General features: G+C 42.6%; 1 protein-coding gene across 3 annotated transcripts; it reads left to right on the top strand.

Annotated features, from left to right (window-relative positions):
- The first annotated feature begins 492 nt into the window (after window positions 1–492).
- Window positions 493–10,589, top strand: Spc25 (SPC25 component of NDC80 kinetochore complex). Of its 3 annotated transcripts, none has more exons than XM_041631636.1 (7): window positions 493–618; window positions 1,394–1,543; window positions 1,630–1,695; window positions 3,477–3,623; window positions 5,129–5,233; window positions 7,971–8,069; window positions 9,926–10,589. In XM_041631636.1, the coding sequence occupies exons 2-7, from the start codon at window positions 1,402–1,404 to the stop codon at window positions 10,048–10,050; spliced, it is 684 nt and encodes a 227-aa protein (XP_041487570.1). In that variant the 5' UTR covers window positions 493–618; window positions 1,394–1,401; the 3' UTR covers window positions 10,051–10,589. The 3 variants fall into 3 exon arrangements, with proteins under 3 accessions (XP_041487570.1, XP_041487569.1, XP_041487568.1); XM_041631635.1 differs by having other exon boundaries at window positions 524–664; XM_041631634.1 differs by having other exon boundaries at window positions 531–674.
- The last annotated feature ends 5,940 nt before the right edge of the window (window positions 10,590–16,529 follow it).

Raw genomic sequence — 16,529 nt, 5'->3', positions numbered from 1 at the left:
GCCTGATCTACAAGAGCTAGTTCTAGGACAGGCACCAAAGCTACAGAGAAACCCTGTCTTAAAAAAAAAAAAAAAAAAAAAAAAAAAAACGGCCGGGCGGTGGTGGCGCACGCCTTTAATCCCAGCACTAGGGAGGCAGAGGCAGGTGGATCTCTGTGAGTTCGAGACCAGCCTGGTCTACAAGAGCTAGTTCCAGGACAGGCTCCAAAACCACAGAGAAACCAAAAAAAAAAAAAAAAAAAACAAAAAAAAAAAACAAAGAGGGGTATGTATTTTATAAAAGAATGCAGTTAAATATCAATTCTTACATTTTTCTTCGTCCCGTGGCAAGCCCTTCTTGCTAGCTCACTACAGACTCAGTCCAAGCCTGTCTTAAGACAAGAACTACGAACCCCAGAATGCCCTGCTCCATGTTTGTCCGCGAGAATTCCTCAGGCCGATTTTAAGCAATCGTTGCACGGAGAGCCTTCGCCACCAGCCAATCAGAAGGCGAGTTGACTGGCGGGTAGCGGCGGTCCAGAGTTTGAAATCGAAACTCTGCGCCGCGGAGGAACGGCTTGCTGGTTCCTGCCCGACGTGTCCGGCCTGCTGAAGACGGTGGCGTTTCTGGCTGCCCAGGTCGGGGAGCTTGCCGAAGGGCTGCGGAGCTCGCCGCCCGCGCGCGGTGAGGGAAGGTCGGCTTGGGTCTGCCGGCGTTTGTCCGCCGCGCCTGGAACTCGGGTCTGGGCTGTTAGCCCCGGGGTTCAGGTTGCGTCATCCGGCGGTCACCGGGCCGCCCCGCCCCCTTCCCCGCCCCAGCAGGCAGGGAGTCAGTGGGGTCCTGTTGGCGGCGGGGGGTCTCGTGCAGAAAACCCAGACCGTCGGTCCCCCTGCTTTTTAGGGTCTCCTTGCCTGTCATCGGGTCCTTAAGAGGAGAAGTTGACTTGGGTTCTGTTAAAAAAAAAAAATGACTTGGAAGATTCATACAACATATTTGGATAATATTTCCTCCCCCCTCCCCCCCACGCACACACCTCCCTTCATGCTACTGCTCTCAGAACGGCTTTCACCATAGTTCGGCCCACGTGGCTGGAACTACCCAGTTGCTAGCTACTGGGGCTATTGATATTTTGTTGTTTTTTTTTTAAACACAGGGTCTGGCCTGGAGCTCTCTGTTGACCAGGCTAGCCTTGAACTCACGGATATCCTCCTGCCTCTGCGTCTTTGTTGCAGACGGGGCTAAAGGGGTACACCACCATGCCCTGCTGTTTTTAATTTATTTAGATAAGGTCTCGGGTATTTCAGGCTGGACGTGAATTTTGCTGAAGATTGACCTTTAACTACTGCCAAACTGCGGGTATATACTCGGCTTATTTGGTGTCCATTACAGTTACATGTGTACTCTGTTTTGCAGCATCGGACATGATGTTCGAAGACGAACTGATCCTCTTGAATCAGAGCATAAATGAATTTGGAGATAACTTCAGAAACGGCCTTAGTGGGAATCCTAGCCAGATTCTGGGGCTCAGAGATGCCTTCAATGACTCCCTTAGAGCGCTTTCAGGTACTGCCCTTACCTCCCAGCCTGGCTGTTCTTCCTACTGATGGACTTCAGCGGAATTGAGACTTCTATGGCAATTTGTCTTTCAGAAAAGCTGTCTTTGAAACTGAAGGAAGAAGAAAAGATGGTTGAGATGTTTCTGGAATATCAAAACCGTACGTGCAGACCTGTACAGGCAGGAGGAGCATTGTATACATAATAAATCAATAAATCATAATTTAAAAAAAGAATCACTGTTTTAAAAAATAGTTGGGCGGCGGTGGCACACGGGCGGTGGTGGTGCCCGCCTTTAATCCCAGCATTCGAGAGGCAGAGGCAGGCGGATCTGTGTGAGTTCGAGACCAGCCTGGTCTACAAGAGTAGTTCCAAAGCTAAGGAGAAACCCTGCCTCAAAAAACAGTAGCGGTAGAGTTGGCCCAGAGGCAACTACCTATATTATTTGGAGGACTGTCACAGGAGCTTTGAAAGTTCAAGGCCAGTTTCAGCAATTCAGTAAGAGCCTATCTCAGGATAAAAACTTTAAAAGTGCTTGGGGGTGTAGTTTGGGGGAGGGTATGGAGTGATTGGTTTAACGTTTTTTTTTGAGGGTCTGGGTTTAATCCCCAGTAAAATAAAAAAAAGAGGGTGTACTTAATTTATATAACATGTTTTGCCAGTGCCTGCTCATATGATACATTTTCCTAATATTTTTATTATATCTAACCATATTTGCTTTTAGTGGATTGTTTTTAATATATATTTTAAAATATGTATTTGTTTTTGTTTTATGTGTATGGGTATTTCCTGCATGTATTAAATGTATAATACATTCATTCAGTTCCCTTGTAGGCCCAAAGAGGGTATCAAATCCTCTGGAAAAAGAATTACAAATGGTTGTTAGCCTCCATGTAGACTGAACCCAGGTCTTCTGCAAAAGCACAAGTGCCTTTAATCACTGAGCCAGCTTTCTAAGCCCCTGGATTTCTCTCTGTTTGAGAGTTTTGTATAATGTGTTTTGGTCATATTCATCCTTCCCCTCCCCACAACTTCTCAGATTCACAAGTTCTCTCCCCAACACACCCCCATCTTTTTTTTCCCCAAGCCCTTGAGTCTAATTTGTGCTAATAAATACTCTTGGCTGTGTAACTTTGTAGTGAAGGGTGACCTGACCCTCCTGCCTCTGACTCTTGAGCACTGGGATTGCAAGTGTGCACCACCACACCCAGTTTATGGGGTGCCAGGGATCAATGTATGTACCATGGTTCATGTCAATTTACAGGAATTAGCTCCTTTGTCGTCATGTGGGACTGAAGTCAACTCGACAGGCCTGGCAGCGAGCGCCATTACCTACTGAGTCCTCTCATTGGTGCTGACTGTTTTACATAAAGCTAGCTGTGAGTGGAGACACGGCAGTGTCTACTTTTTAGTCTCAGGGTTATGCTAACTTCGTTAGGTTTGCCAATCTTATCACCGTTTTCTCCAGAAAAGCTTGCAAAGCATTAGAATTAGCTCTTCCTGCAAAGACTGTGCAAAGCTGTCTGGTAGAGCTGGACTATCTTCTGTGGTGGGCTCTTCTCTTAGAACTGCTGGGGTCATGAGCTTCTCATTTCCTGGTTTGTGAATTAATTCAGTTTTCTCAATTTTAGAAGCATTTTTTAATTTTATTTTAAAGACAACTAATGAAGCAGATTCTCTTAACATTTATGATTTTTGAGTCACTACATGATGTTTATCCATCAAAGTACTTTTTATACTAGGGAGATCGAGGCCAAAGGATTATGCGTCTGGGGCCAGCCTTTGCCACATGGTCAGTTTTGAGGCCAGCCTAAGTTTACATAGGCTCTGTCTTCAAAACAAAGTACAAAAGGGATGTATTAGGAAAGCCAGTGATTTTTGTGTTTTTCTTATGTGTCAGAGAGTAGGCTGTGTGCTGTTAAATGCCATGTGTTTGTTGCAGAGCTCCGTAAGCAGAATAAGCTCATTGAAGAAAAGAAAGATAACCTGCTAAAGATGATCGGTGAAGTAAAAAACAAGAAGCAAGAATTGGAAGGGCTGACAGCAAATATCCAGGACCTTAAGGAAGAATATTGTAGGAAGAAGGAAAGTAAGTTTGTGGTTACATTTAAACTAGTCAGCTAACTTCAAAGGCAGGGTGGTTCACAGCCGCATCTTTCTGGCTGTGCTCCATGTCTGTGCAGGTGGACAACTCTTCAGGGCGGAGCCAACCCAGCGTCTCTGCTCAGCGTCACTGAAATCACCAAGCGGGCTTGGTTTTCTTTTTGTGATTATTGTCTTGCTTAAAGTGTTTTGTCCAGTTTCAGTTATAACCAGACCCCCATGCTGTTGTTACTCTGAAATTGGACAAAGCCTTTTAGTGTCTCATGTAGCCCGGGCTGGTCTCAAGCTTGAACTAAGGATACCTTTGAACTTCTGGTCCTCCTGCTTCTACCTCCCTAGTGCTGGGGTTATAGCCATGCATCACCATGCTGTACCTGCGTTGAAGAATCTTTTTAAGGACTTAGCAGACATTTATGGTCCATAAAATCTCTGCCAGGCAGTTAATGCACAGACTCACAGCTGGTGAAAGTACAGAGAGTTTGTGGCTGGCCCTAGAAGGGACATCTGTATCACACACCTCCTGCCAAGGCTCAGGGAGCGTCACAGAATGGAAGGCCCAGAGCTGGGGGAGGGGAGCTATGAAGCAGTGTCTTCTGGATGTGATGTGCATGGCCAGTGTGCTTACAAGCTCTTACCAGCTGTGGTTACTGCGTGAGTGTGGGCCAGTCAACATAGATAGAAAGAAGGGCCCATGAGATCCTACCCTCAAAGAAGTACTGACAGTATTGGCTGTGGGGAAGGAATGGTCACCGCTGTCTTCAGTGGTGTAGTTACTGATAACAAATTGCTCCTGCCCCAATATAAACTCAACCTTTGCTCCTGCAGGAAACTCAGTTAACCTCAACAAGTCACAAATACAAGATGTGAAAGGTTAGGGGAGTTCACCTATCGAGAAGGAGCGGGGTTTAGGCAAGAGAAAGATGAGACTGTGTGTGTAGAACTGAAAGGCCAAAAAAAGATTCTTAATCTCTGTTGGGTTTAGGAACACTCATACTACAAAGGCCCTTTCTGTAAAATTTTTCATATTCAAATAAATTTAGAAGGGAAATGTACTGCCTACAAACTCCAAATCTCTGGGTTAATGCTTTCTTTGACAGTTCTCAATCCAAGACTAGACTGTGAACTTGTACTTCTCATCTGCCGTCTCTTAGTTAGACTTATTTGTTAACCAACATGAGATGAGGCTGAATTCTCGTGGGAAGCAGCTATGCCTAGAAGAATAAAGTATTTTCCCTTGAAGCAATTAGTATTTATTTGTCTAGCCAGTAAACAACAACAGGCTAGGTATACAAGTTCCTGGCCTGATTATCCATATCTCAAGCAATCCTTTTTTCTTTCATCTCTTGTTATTTGTTAGTTGGAAGCTGAATAAATATAAACAGATTGCTATACCTGGTGTAACTTTTTAGTAGTTTTCAAGTTTCTTAATATTAATTCAGTCAGCCTTAAATTGAGAATTATCTGAAATATTGAACACTTTTTGAATTGTAGCAATTTCCACTGCTAACAAAGCTAACGGAGAGAGATTGAAACGGCTGCAGATATCCGCGGACATGTATAGAGATCACCTTGAACTAGAAATTAGAAAGATTCATGGTAAGTTTATTGTAACTGGTCTATAGAAGATTAGACAAGGTTTATCTAAAGAAGAAAAGAATCTAAGAGATATTTTTAACTAAACTAGTAAGCACATCATTAGGTTTTTAGGAAATAGGCCAGTGTCTGCCTTTAATCTAAATATGACTATTTTCTTTAGCTAGGATTCTGATGAAAGCGGTTTAACATGATTGTCAAAACAAACAACAGAAGCCATGCAAATGTTTGCTGTGGTTTTCCCTGGTGTTCGTTTCATCTCCAGTTGCCTTAAGAATGGGTATTTGAGAATGCTGGTGAAATTACTCCTTCCATCAATGAAGCGTGATTTATTCTATTTTTTGTAAACTGGATTGCTATGAGTGATTGGATTGTACCTGTTTGCTAACTTTAGAAATAGTGCATCCACTTTATCACAAAATTCCCCTAAAAGGAGGGAATTACTATATTAAAAAGCACATAAATATTTTTATAGCTATTATATACATATATGTTAATTGGTTATAAGTTAGTATTTGGGGGCTTCCCAAGATCACAGTGAGTCTTGTTGAGTCACTGAGGGTACTCAGTCTATGTACTGGCCTTCCTTAATTCACAGGGAATATGTTTTAAGACATGTATGGGCTGGATGGTGGTGACACATGCCTTTAATCCCAGCACTCGGGAGGCAGAGGCTGGAGGGTCTCTGAGTTCAAGGCCAGCCTGGTCTACAAAGAGAGTTTCAGGACAGCCAGAGCTAAACAGTGAAACCCTGTCTTGAAAAAAAAAAAAAATTAAAAAGACATGTAGTAGATGCCTGAACCAGTTAGTTGTGAACCCTGTGTATATTTCCCCTGGATGTGAATACTTAACATAGATAAGATTTTATATGTTATTTATTTATTGCATTTTAAAGTCATTTATTGTGTGTGTACATATGTGCCATTGCGCTCTTTGGAGGTCGGAGAATAGCTTGGGAGAATGAGTTCTTTCTCGTGTGTTCTGGGGATTGAATTCAGGTCATCAGGCTTAGTAGCAAGTGTCCTCCCTGATGAGCCGACTCTCAACAGCCTCTTTCCCTCTTACGTGTTTTATTTATCTATCTATTTATTTATTTACAGTCTGTGTGATTATAATGGTGGGAAGGGCATAGTGTGTGTTTGGAACCAAGTAGCATAGCATCCTTTGCTATAAACTGGTAAAAGTAAAGTGTTTACCTGACTTATGCAGATCAACTGAACCAGAGGAGTGAGTGCTAACCTAAACAGCAGAATTGAAATAAATAAAAGGGTGACAAGCTGGTGTCCACTAGAGAACCGATAGATGGCTTGGTGCCCTGCAAGGGGATGCACCAACCCACAAATGGGCACAGAAGTCTCTTTGCCTGTTGGTGACTCTGAGAGAAGGCCCTCGTGTATATACTCTGGAAGAAAAAAACCCAGGTTAAACCTTTCATTTAGTTTAGCTGAGTATATCACCGAATTTTCTTTGGCATTAACATTCTAAAATCTGGTGTGCTGACAGTGACTTCGTTTTGAAGTTGGATGTAAGATAAGTCTTCCCTAAGTTTCTGAAGCTTTCCTTTTATAACTCAGAATTTTAAATAAGATTGCTTAATTTTTTATGCTATAGAAGAAACTAAAATGTGTGTGAATTTATACATTGTAGCAGTCAGGCATTTACTTCTTTGGAAGAATATCAAGGTATTTTTGGATAGTAGAGTAACTAGAAAAATGCAAAATAAATTCATTTAACAATATGGGTTTTATTGTAGTAATGTACGTGTAGCATAAAACTAAGCTTTTTTTTATTTTTTTGGTTTTTCGAGACAGGGTTTCTCTGTAGCTTTGGAGCCTGTCCTGGAACTAGCTCTTGTAGACCAGGTTGGCCTCGAATTCACAGAGATCCGCCTGCCTCTGCCTCCCGAGTGCTGGGATTAAAGGTATGCGCCACCACTGCCCGGCTAAGCTGTTTTAACCAAGTACATTCATACATTAATTACATCTGAAGTGTTGTGTGACCATCACTAACCACCATGGACTTCTGTATCTTTTTATTACCCCAAGCAGAAATTTTTTAAAAGCTCTCAGTAATCTTGACTTTATTTTTTGGTTTCCATGAATTTCTCTTATCTGTTGTAGCTATTTTATATAGTTGAATTGTACGATATTTGTTCCTTTGCATCTTAGCTTTGTATTTCCAAGGTTTTTCCATCCTGTAGTTATGTATGAGAAGTTCATTCCTTTTTATGTCTGGGAAACGTATGTGTGTATATATTGCGCGTGTGCATGTAGTGTACACATACACAGTGTTGTGTTTAACTGTTCCCCTGCAAGGGGAAGGAGCTGACACTGTTTGCTTACCCTTCTGGTTGCAGTGATCTTAAATCTCTTAAAAGCTTAAGTCTCTGCTTTTGTGTTTTCAAATTTTTAGAGTTTTTAAAAATGTATTCTGTGCATTCAAGCTTTAGTGGGTATTTGATTTACAAATATTTTCCATAATTTTGTGAGTTTCATTTTCTTGATAATATCTTTTGAAGGAAAAAAGGTTAATGTCAGTGACGTCCACCTCTTCTGTTCTTCCTTTGTTGTCTGCTTTTAATGTCATTTAGACAAATTTGTAAGTTCTGTGTTTGGAGATACTGGTTAAGTGGATACACAACAGTGTTCATACTGATCAAAGAAGTGTGTGTGAGAGTTTATCTCTGCTGAGAGCCTTGGCATTCTAAGAATTCTCATATTAAATGGTTTACTCTCTTCAGGTGATAAATTGCAGTTTATATTCACTGGTATTGACCCTAAGAAGCCAGAGAGACCATATATGTTTTCCCTATGCCTAAATGAAGCCAGGGATTATGAAGGTACGTATTCCCATCTTTTGCTTTTGTTTCAGATCACTGCCCTCAACTGTTGTTTGATTCATAATATAAGGAAACTACTGTTTGCACAAGCTGTCTCCTTTTCAGTGTTTCTTCTTGAGGTCCAGTCCTCTAAAGGATGTTAGATAGTTTTGCCAAGTAGATGCATTAGGGGCCAAAGCTCATTGTATTTTATATGTAAATTTGATTGCCCTTGCAGAGAATTTAAAGCTGAAACTGTGACTGGCAGTATGACTAGTTTAGTCATTGCCATTTTGTGTAAAATAACCAGAATGCGATCATCCCCAACGCAGGTTAGTAACTGGTTCTGCAGCAGGTCAGAGAGCCTTTAGTTTATAGGGAATGTGTGTGTGATCGCTAACAGCGTGAACACTAAGCAGGTACAAGTATGTTTGTGTCGTCTTAATTCTAGTCCTTGAATTTGTTGGTGTTCATAAAAATGATCTTACCTGCAGTATCATTTTAAAGCTTGTGTAGCTGGCAGATAGATGCCCAGCGTGCTGCTTGGCTCCAAAGCTGTCATCCTATAGACTCTTCATCCACAAAATATTTGAAGATTTTCTCTTTAGTAATTGTCTTTTAGTCAAACAAGTACTAGAGCAAATTCCCAAACCCTCTTTCCTAGTTTTTCGATTTTCTCTAAATTGTGTATTATTGGTACATAGCCTGTTTGGATGTTCGTGTTGTCACCATGATCATGTGCCGGGAGTCATTATCGTGATTGTGTTGATTGAGGCAGGAAGACCTTAAGGTGCGTGGTGTGGAGCTGAGCAGGAGCACGCATGCATCAGTACCTCATCACTCTGTGCTTCCTGATTGTGGGGATCAGGTGGCCAGCTGCTGCATGCTTCTGTTGCCCTGACACCCCCACCATGGTTGATTGACCTTTGAACTGTGAGCTGGAATAAGGCCTTTCTCTGTTTTATCAGAGTATCATAGAACAGGAAAGACAGCTTAAAGACCCTCACAGTGTTTGATAGTATATTAAATTAAAGCTCCCAGAATGAATTTTGAACCAAGTCCTCTGCTCCTCTGTTATGGTCCTGTCCAAGCAAACTCTACCAAAGCCAGAAAGCTAATGTGGCCAAGTCCTTCCTCCCGAACAAAGGAGATGATTGATGGTGGAAAGAGCGGGATTGTTCTTTTGGCAGCTCTCAGTGGAGATTTGCTATAGTATGCTTGTGCAGCTGACACAAGGCTCTTTGTACCTTGTAGCTTTTGCCTCATTTAGTTAGTGCACTCTGTAAATGCCACTCTTGGAACAGTTGCTGTGTGAAAATCTTGGATATTTCTTTCAAAAATCATAAATTATTAAGAATTGGCATTAAGGCCAGGTATGTGGGCTCCTGTCTTCAATTCCAGCACTTAAGAGGCAGAAGCAGATGATCTACATAGAGTTCCAGGCCAGTCACACCTATATAGAGAGACCTTGTCTCAAAAAAACAAAGATAAAAAGAATTGGCATTAAAAGTGCTTTTTTTTTCTTTTATATTGTGACAAGAAACGTAGAAGTCAAACTGAAGGTTTGCACAGAAAATGACTTCTGATAGTTAAAATAAAATGTGTGTGAAAGATGGCTGAAAGAGCACTGAGTGTCACTCGGCTCTCGGTCCTGTACCATGCTCAGATTTAAGGTGGGACCGAATCTCACAGTTTGAGTCCTTAGGGATTAAGGAAGGAAAGGACTAAGTGATAACTATGAAACTCAAGTGTGTTAGTTTCTGCCCAGAATTTCAGTAAAGTGTAATTGTCGTTGAGACCAGCTTAGAGCCTACATTAGAAACCTTCTCCATGGTATAGAGAGCCCCTCATTTAAAGTGCCTTCTTCTCTCTTCCAGTGTCCGACTGTTCACCTCCTCTTGAGTGCATAGCAGAATTTCAGGAGAAGGTCAGGAAGACTAACAATTTTTCAGCGTTTCTTGCTAATGTTCGGAAAGCTTTTATAGCTACGGTTCATAATTGATGTAGAAATAGTAGGTTTGTTCTGCTTTGTTATTGTATATATACCCTAAAAGAATTTTTGTCTTTTGCCCTTCTGCTTCTTCAGTGTTTTGTGTGGTATGAAGGAAACTAGAATACATCATCCCAAAACATGCCCTTTGACATAACACTTGTGGGCTAAAACCAGTTAAACAGCAGCAGAGTTAGAAACGGCTGTGCCCTCCCTGAATTTGCCTAAACACGGGACCTAAAATGATAAGGTATCTAGCCTCATACCCACAAAGAAAGATGGAAGTTAACCGCAAAAGAGATTACTTACCTCTTCAGACATGTCACCGGAGAGACGGACAAGCTAGTTTCATTAACTTATTCCTGTAAACTTATTCTCCACAATTCCCCAAACTTTGGAAGCCGGAAGTCCAACTTGTCATATTTGTCAGATCTCACTGTTCTCTGTTGAAGATGCTGCACAAACGTGAGGCTGAACCTTTTTGGTGTTCTTTTATTTGGGGTCTCCTGTACAGTATACATGTGTGTGCTAATAAATGTGATAGTTTTCTCTTTGAACCAGTCTTTGTCTCTTCAGTATGAATTTATGAGGGTCGAAGGGAAATGGTTTCCTCCCTCACAGGTATATTTCTGCAATTATTTTCATTAAAATCTTAGAGGAAGATTGATAAGTAAAACATGCCCTTTAAAAGTGAAACAAAAATTCATGAGCTAACTTACCAGTACCTGTATCCAAGCCTGATGACCCACATATTAGGGTTAATCCCATGACCCACATATTAGAGGGAACGGACTCCCCACAATTGTTCTCCTACTTCCCCCCGTGCCACGGTATGTGTGCCTGCTTGCATGCACACAACTGAAGAGTTTTTAAAGGAAATACATATCGTAGAATTCATTCATCTTTGTAAGTTAAACTCACGAAGAGGTAAACAACAATAATATATTTTGGTCCTTTAGAAGAACAAAAACAATACATTACCTAATTACAGGAGGTTTACTGGGTTGGCTTGCGTGGTTAGAGATGAATAGTTCAAGAGCGGTGTGCATACAGGAGATGCCAAGAACTCAGTGGCTCTTTAGGCCGTGAAACTTGAAGCCCCAGAAAATGGGAGACCAGGGGTATAGTGCCAGTCTCAGGCTGAAGGTTGGGACACTGGAGAGTAACTGATGTGAGTCTCCATTGAGAGGTTAGTGTCCATGGGCAGTGACAGCAGCGGCATTAGATTTCGGGAGGATGGCACTGCACTCTTTTCCTACCTTTGTTCCGTCTGGGTCCTCTACAATGGTGCTAGCTGACCCTATTCAAAACAAACCATCCTCTTGGGAAATGCCCTGGTCTGATGGAGGAAGGTCATTGGTTAAAAAAAAATAAACTGCTTGGCTGGCCCTCATAGGTTAGAACATAGGTGGGTGGAGTAAGCAGAACAGAATGCTGGGAGGAAGAGGAAGTGAGCTCAGACTTGACAGCTCTCCTCTCGGGAGCAGACGCCTCAGCAGAGACGCCATGCCCCGCTCCCGGGCAGACACACGCGATGAAGCTCCTACCCAGGATGGACGTAGGCTAGAATCTTCCCGGTAAAACCGGTGTTCACAGATTATTAGAGATGGGTTGATCAGGATATCAGAATTAGCCAGTAAGGGCTAGAGCTAAAGGGCCAAGCAGTGTTTAATGAATACAGTTTGTGTGTTGTTATTTCGGGCATAAGCTAGCAGGCGGCCGGGGTGCTGGGGATGCAGCCCCGCCACTCCTATTACTACACTGGCCTAATGTACCATCTCCCCTTAGGCGTCTCTGAACCCATGTTGCCAATCAAATGAGTCATCTGTAGTAACTACCAGCAAAATAGATCAATTGCAATAGTGACAAGTCATTATTAAGAATTACTCGAACACAACACTGATATACCCTAATAGTTGATATCTAAGCTAGCTCTCCGTCAACTAATGTGGGCAGTTATGTCCCATGTGAATATGCTGGGCAAGGTTGGCTCACCTGATGCCACATTGTGGTGCCACATTTTGTCACACTCCACCACTCAGTAACAGTATACAGTTTAAAAATGTAGGACTTTTTATTTCTAGAATTTTCCATTTAATGTTTTTAGACTGTTGACCATGGATGATTGACACTGCAGAAAGTAAAACCGCAATAAGACTATTTTAACAGAGTACAGTGAGCAAACTCTAGTTTGGGGCAGACCTGCACATTTGTCTTTAACTGGTCTACCTATATTTAAAAGCTGTGTAAAATTCTGCCATCCAGTGTTGACATTTGTGGACCTAGTTCAAGCATCTAGTAAGTGGTCCTCTTCTAGACTGGATGGCATAGAGTGGGGGCCCAACAATTTCAGCCTCATCTCAGTCCCTAAACCAACTTGGTGGTAAAAGGAATAAAGTATATGCATTGGATTAAGCTAGTTCCCTTTATTGTAACAGGCACCCCAGACCCTAGGCCCCCAAACCTCAACACCATGTTCTGGAAAAGTCCTTAAATGTACTAACCTTGCCTTTTGGCTTTTTTTAGTTTTTTTTTTTTTTGGTTTTTTGAGACTTGTATGTATTATTAATTTCACGTAATACACTCTTAACTAAATCCCAATTTGTATGACTGGAAAATCCTCACTGGCTAAAAGCATTTTGAAATAAGTCTGCCATAGCAAACTCTATTTGGATTGTACTTTAGCTAGAGTATTTGGAAGGAGCAGACTGAGCCTGGACTCTTGCACATGCCCTTTGCCATGTTTCTTTGAAACTTACATAGGTTTCGTCTGTCAGGTTCCAAAACCATGACATGAGTCTCAGATCACTGGACTTAAAATGAGAAGCCACCTGTGACTTTAAATTGGAGCACCTACCTCTCCTGCTACTCATCGACCAATGAGGTACCCTGGGAGAAGAAACTGAGCTTGGGACTCAGTCTCCTCACTCAGGGTCCAGGACACACTACCCTTCCTCAGGCTGTCTGCAGGGTACTCTTGAAAAAGTCAGAGGAAAAGGGAGGTGATGGAGGAAGGTCATTGGTTAAAAAAATAAACTGCTTGGTTGGCCCTCATAGGTTAAAACATAGGTGGGAGGAGTAAACAGAACAGAATGCTGGGAGGAAGAGGAAGTGAGCTAAGACTCGACAGCTGTGCGCTCTGGAGGAGAGACACCATGCTCCCTTCTCCAGGGCGGACGTGAGAGCTCTGCTCTCTGAGACACATGCGAAGAAGCTCCGACCCAGGATGGACATAGGCTAGAATCTTCCCGGTAAGACCGGTGCTCACAGATTATTAGAGATGGGTTGATCTGGATACCAGAATTAGCCAGTAAGGGCTAGAGCTAAAGGGCCAAGCAGTGTTTAAAAGAATACAGTTTCCATGTAATTATTTCGGGTAAAGCTAGCTGTGCAGGCGGCCGGGTGCTGGGGACGCAGCCCCGCCGCTCTTATTACTACAGGGAGGAGTATACTAAAGGGGGGAGACATAAAAAATTATATACCCCAGCTGCAATAACATTTTTTCAGCAGCATTCCCAAACAAGGAAACCATTTGCATCCTCACGAAACACTACAGATGTACGAAGAAAGGTCCCTCTGAAAATTTCACTCCTGGCCCCATTATCATTACTTCCTATGTGCAAAGTAGTCTAGCTGCAGTAGGTTACTACACATTTATGTTTTGTCCGTCGAAGCTCAGCAGAGTAAAGCGGGATGCGAAAGGAAATAGAAATTCAAACTGTTCATTGCCTGGCGGCCTGCCAACTTTCTAAATGCTGCAAGGTGTCACTAACACACCTCTAAGGATGAAAAGTTTGGACGTTGTCTGGCTCTTCTTTCTATGTAGTATATATACTACAGGAAGTGCAAAATACAAGGGGATGGGAAAGGGCTGAACACGGGGCATGGACATGAGTCAAGAAACAGGGCATAAATCCAATTGTTTTCTAGGTCTAACTCTGCCATGGGCTTTTTGTTTTGGGTGATGGATAAGTGCATAAACATATTTGACAGCGAAAGCGTAAAATTTAACAGCAAGCGTTCAGAGCCGCCATTCTGAATGCCTGTTCTAGCTGTTGAGTTGTATAGACTTTGCATCTGGTTAATTTTTGTGTTATGTTTTTATTTACTTGCAAGTTTTTTTGATTAATAAGGTTTATTTTAAAAACCAACTAACAAACAAAGAACAACTTTGGAGTGCTTTCCTAGGTTTTATGTTATGTTTCACATAGTAAATTGTACTTGAATTCCTTGAGGCTCGCTGTCTGTACCAAACATTATTGTGTTAGTTATGCGCTAGTTAGGGATGTAATGACACATTTAACCATTGATGTTCCCCGATTTGAAAATTTCCCTTTAAAAATGGCGAATTAATGGAAAAGGTGTAAGGCCATATTATACAGGTCCATATTTCTACATTATATGGCGGCCAGACTTTGAGGCCACAGTTTGCTCCTGGCCACACAGAAGGTGGTCACCTAGCCTTTCCAGAGAAACTGACACCATCCTAAACAAAGAGTCAAGATAAGCCAATGCCACCTGCTTCTTCTTTGTAACTATTAAAGATTGCCTGGGGCAAAGGTGTTAATTCAGTCTACATGACAGAGCAGCCATAGTTGTGGACGTGACCTCAATCCCTGCTACCTAGGAAACAGAATGCTAATGAATTTCCCCTTCCCTTTATGTTTTGGTATAAAAGCTGTTTGGAGAATAAACACGGGTGAATTTTGAAGATGTGAACTCAGGATTTCATGAGGGATCACTGAGAACTCCCTCCCAATAAAATGATGTGAGTTGTGTCTTTATTCTCATGCCTCCCCGCTGGTCCGAGAGATAATTTATGTCGAGGCTGGACCTCGACAAAAGGAGGGCACAGGAAAATGAGAGGATTTTAATGAATGCAAATATAGATGCTTTGAAAGCATATTCTTTTTGGCAGAGAAGTAAGATGCGTGTCTCCATCAACACCCTAATTCTAATTCCCTAGAGTGTGTGATCTCCATTCTCTGCAAGCGGCTGACTAGCGTAGCACATCCATTAAGTATTGCTGCTCTTTGGGGAGTTTGCTTTCTTTCTCAAGCTTCTTATTAAATGTATTTGAGGAAGCTGCATACATGTCCCTTTTCAGCCTGTAATCTCGGAACTTGGGAGATGGAGTCAGAGTCAGGCAGATTTCTACAAGTTCAAGGCCAGCCTGTGGTCTACATAGTGAGTTCCAAATAAACCAGAGCTGGGTAGTAGGATCCTGTCTCAACACACACACACACACACACACACACACACACCACATACACACACACCCCTCAGCGCACCACACCATACAACAACAACAAACATTCTATTTTGATGGGCAGTGTTGGGTTCCACTTTCTGCTCCAGCTGAGTTCTTATTGGCATTAGAGTTCCTTTCAGAATTGCATAGGGTATTTATTGCCTCCACAATGACCCAGTTTCCCAATTGGCAGAAGATGTTCTGCTACAGGAAAGGAGGCGTGAAATCCCACACACCACCTTCTTCCTTTCCCTTCCTGTTTGCTTTTTCTCAGTTCCCAAGCCTTTCTTGGCTTGTATTTAACCTCCCTCTAAGAGCTGTTGGTCAGGGGCTGGGAAGTTATCTCAGAAGGTCATGGCTCTGGCTGAAACTTCATTCTGCCCTGAGATCCTCTGAGGGTCTCACTCCCATCCACCCCCCTACCCCCAGCCTGTTGGGAGCATTGATCCCCCAGATCCTGAATTTCTTGTAAACAACTTGTTTTCCTCTGCTCTGAGACAGCCTGCAGCTGCTCTGAGCACGAGATCCTCAGGAGTTCCTGATGGCAGGAGAGTGGTTTCTGGTGGGTTTGGCTGGGGCGTGGCTATCAGTTAAGGATCCCTATGAAAGTGGCTCTGGTATACATTAAAGGGGGCATTCTTGGGGCATTCTTGTTTCAAGGATGACCCGTGTCTCTGTCTGTCTGTTTTGGTGTGTTTCAATCTGCAGCCCCTTGCCCAGTTCACGAACTGTATGGTAGCGCATAGAGCACAAACGGGCACAGTGCGCTACACCAGCCCAGTGGACTTTGGAGCCTGGCTCCTGATCCTTTATTCTGCTTCCCAACCGGTGTCTATCATATTGTATCCTGCTTCTCTGTCACGACTAGATTTGGCTTTGGTCTGCGTTCTTTCTTATTTCCCAGGCTTTGCTTGACCCCTCATAGGTCTGCTGGTTCTCGTCACCACCCAAAGCTAAAGAAAAGAGGCACCTAAATCTTAATTATTGTGAACTCCCAAATAATGATGTCACTGGGCAAGTGGCTGAAGTCACTCTGGATAACCATCTCTGTTTTGTCATGAGTGGGTCGTCTCTAGGGTCTTAGATTTTAGGAATTCTAGGAACCCATAAACTTCTGTGCTTCATTCAATCCAACTGTCTTTAATTTAATTCTGTTTTGAGCTAATACCCCTGAGCACCGAGTACTATAGAATGCAGGCAGGCAGGTCTCTACCACCACTGCATAAGGAAAACTCGCAAA

This window comes from Microtus oregoni, unplaced genomic scaffold (genome assembly GCF_018167655.1).
Source record: "Microtus oregoni isolate MIOR12 unplaced genomic scaffold, Mior012 000037F_ref0000500, whole genome shotgun sequence".
Classification (NCBI taxonomy): domain Eukaryota; kingdom Metazoa; phylum Chordata; class Mammalia; order Rodentia; family Cricetidae; genus Microtus; species Microtus oregoni.
Note: the sequence above shows the minus strand (reverse complement) of the source record. Positions and strands in the feature narration are given on the sequence as shown.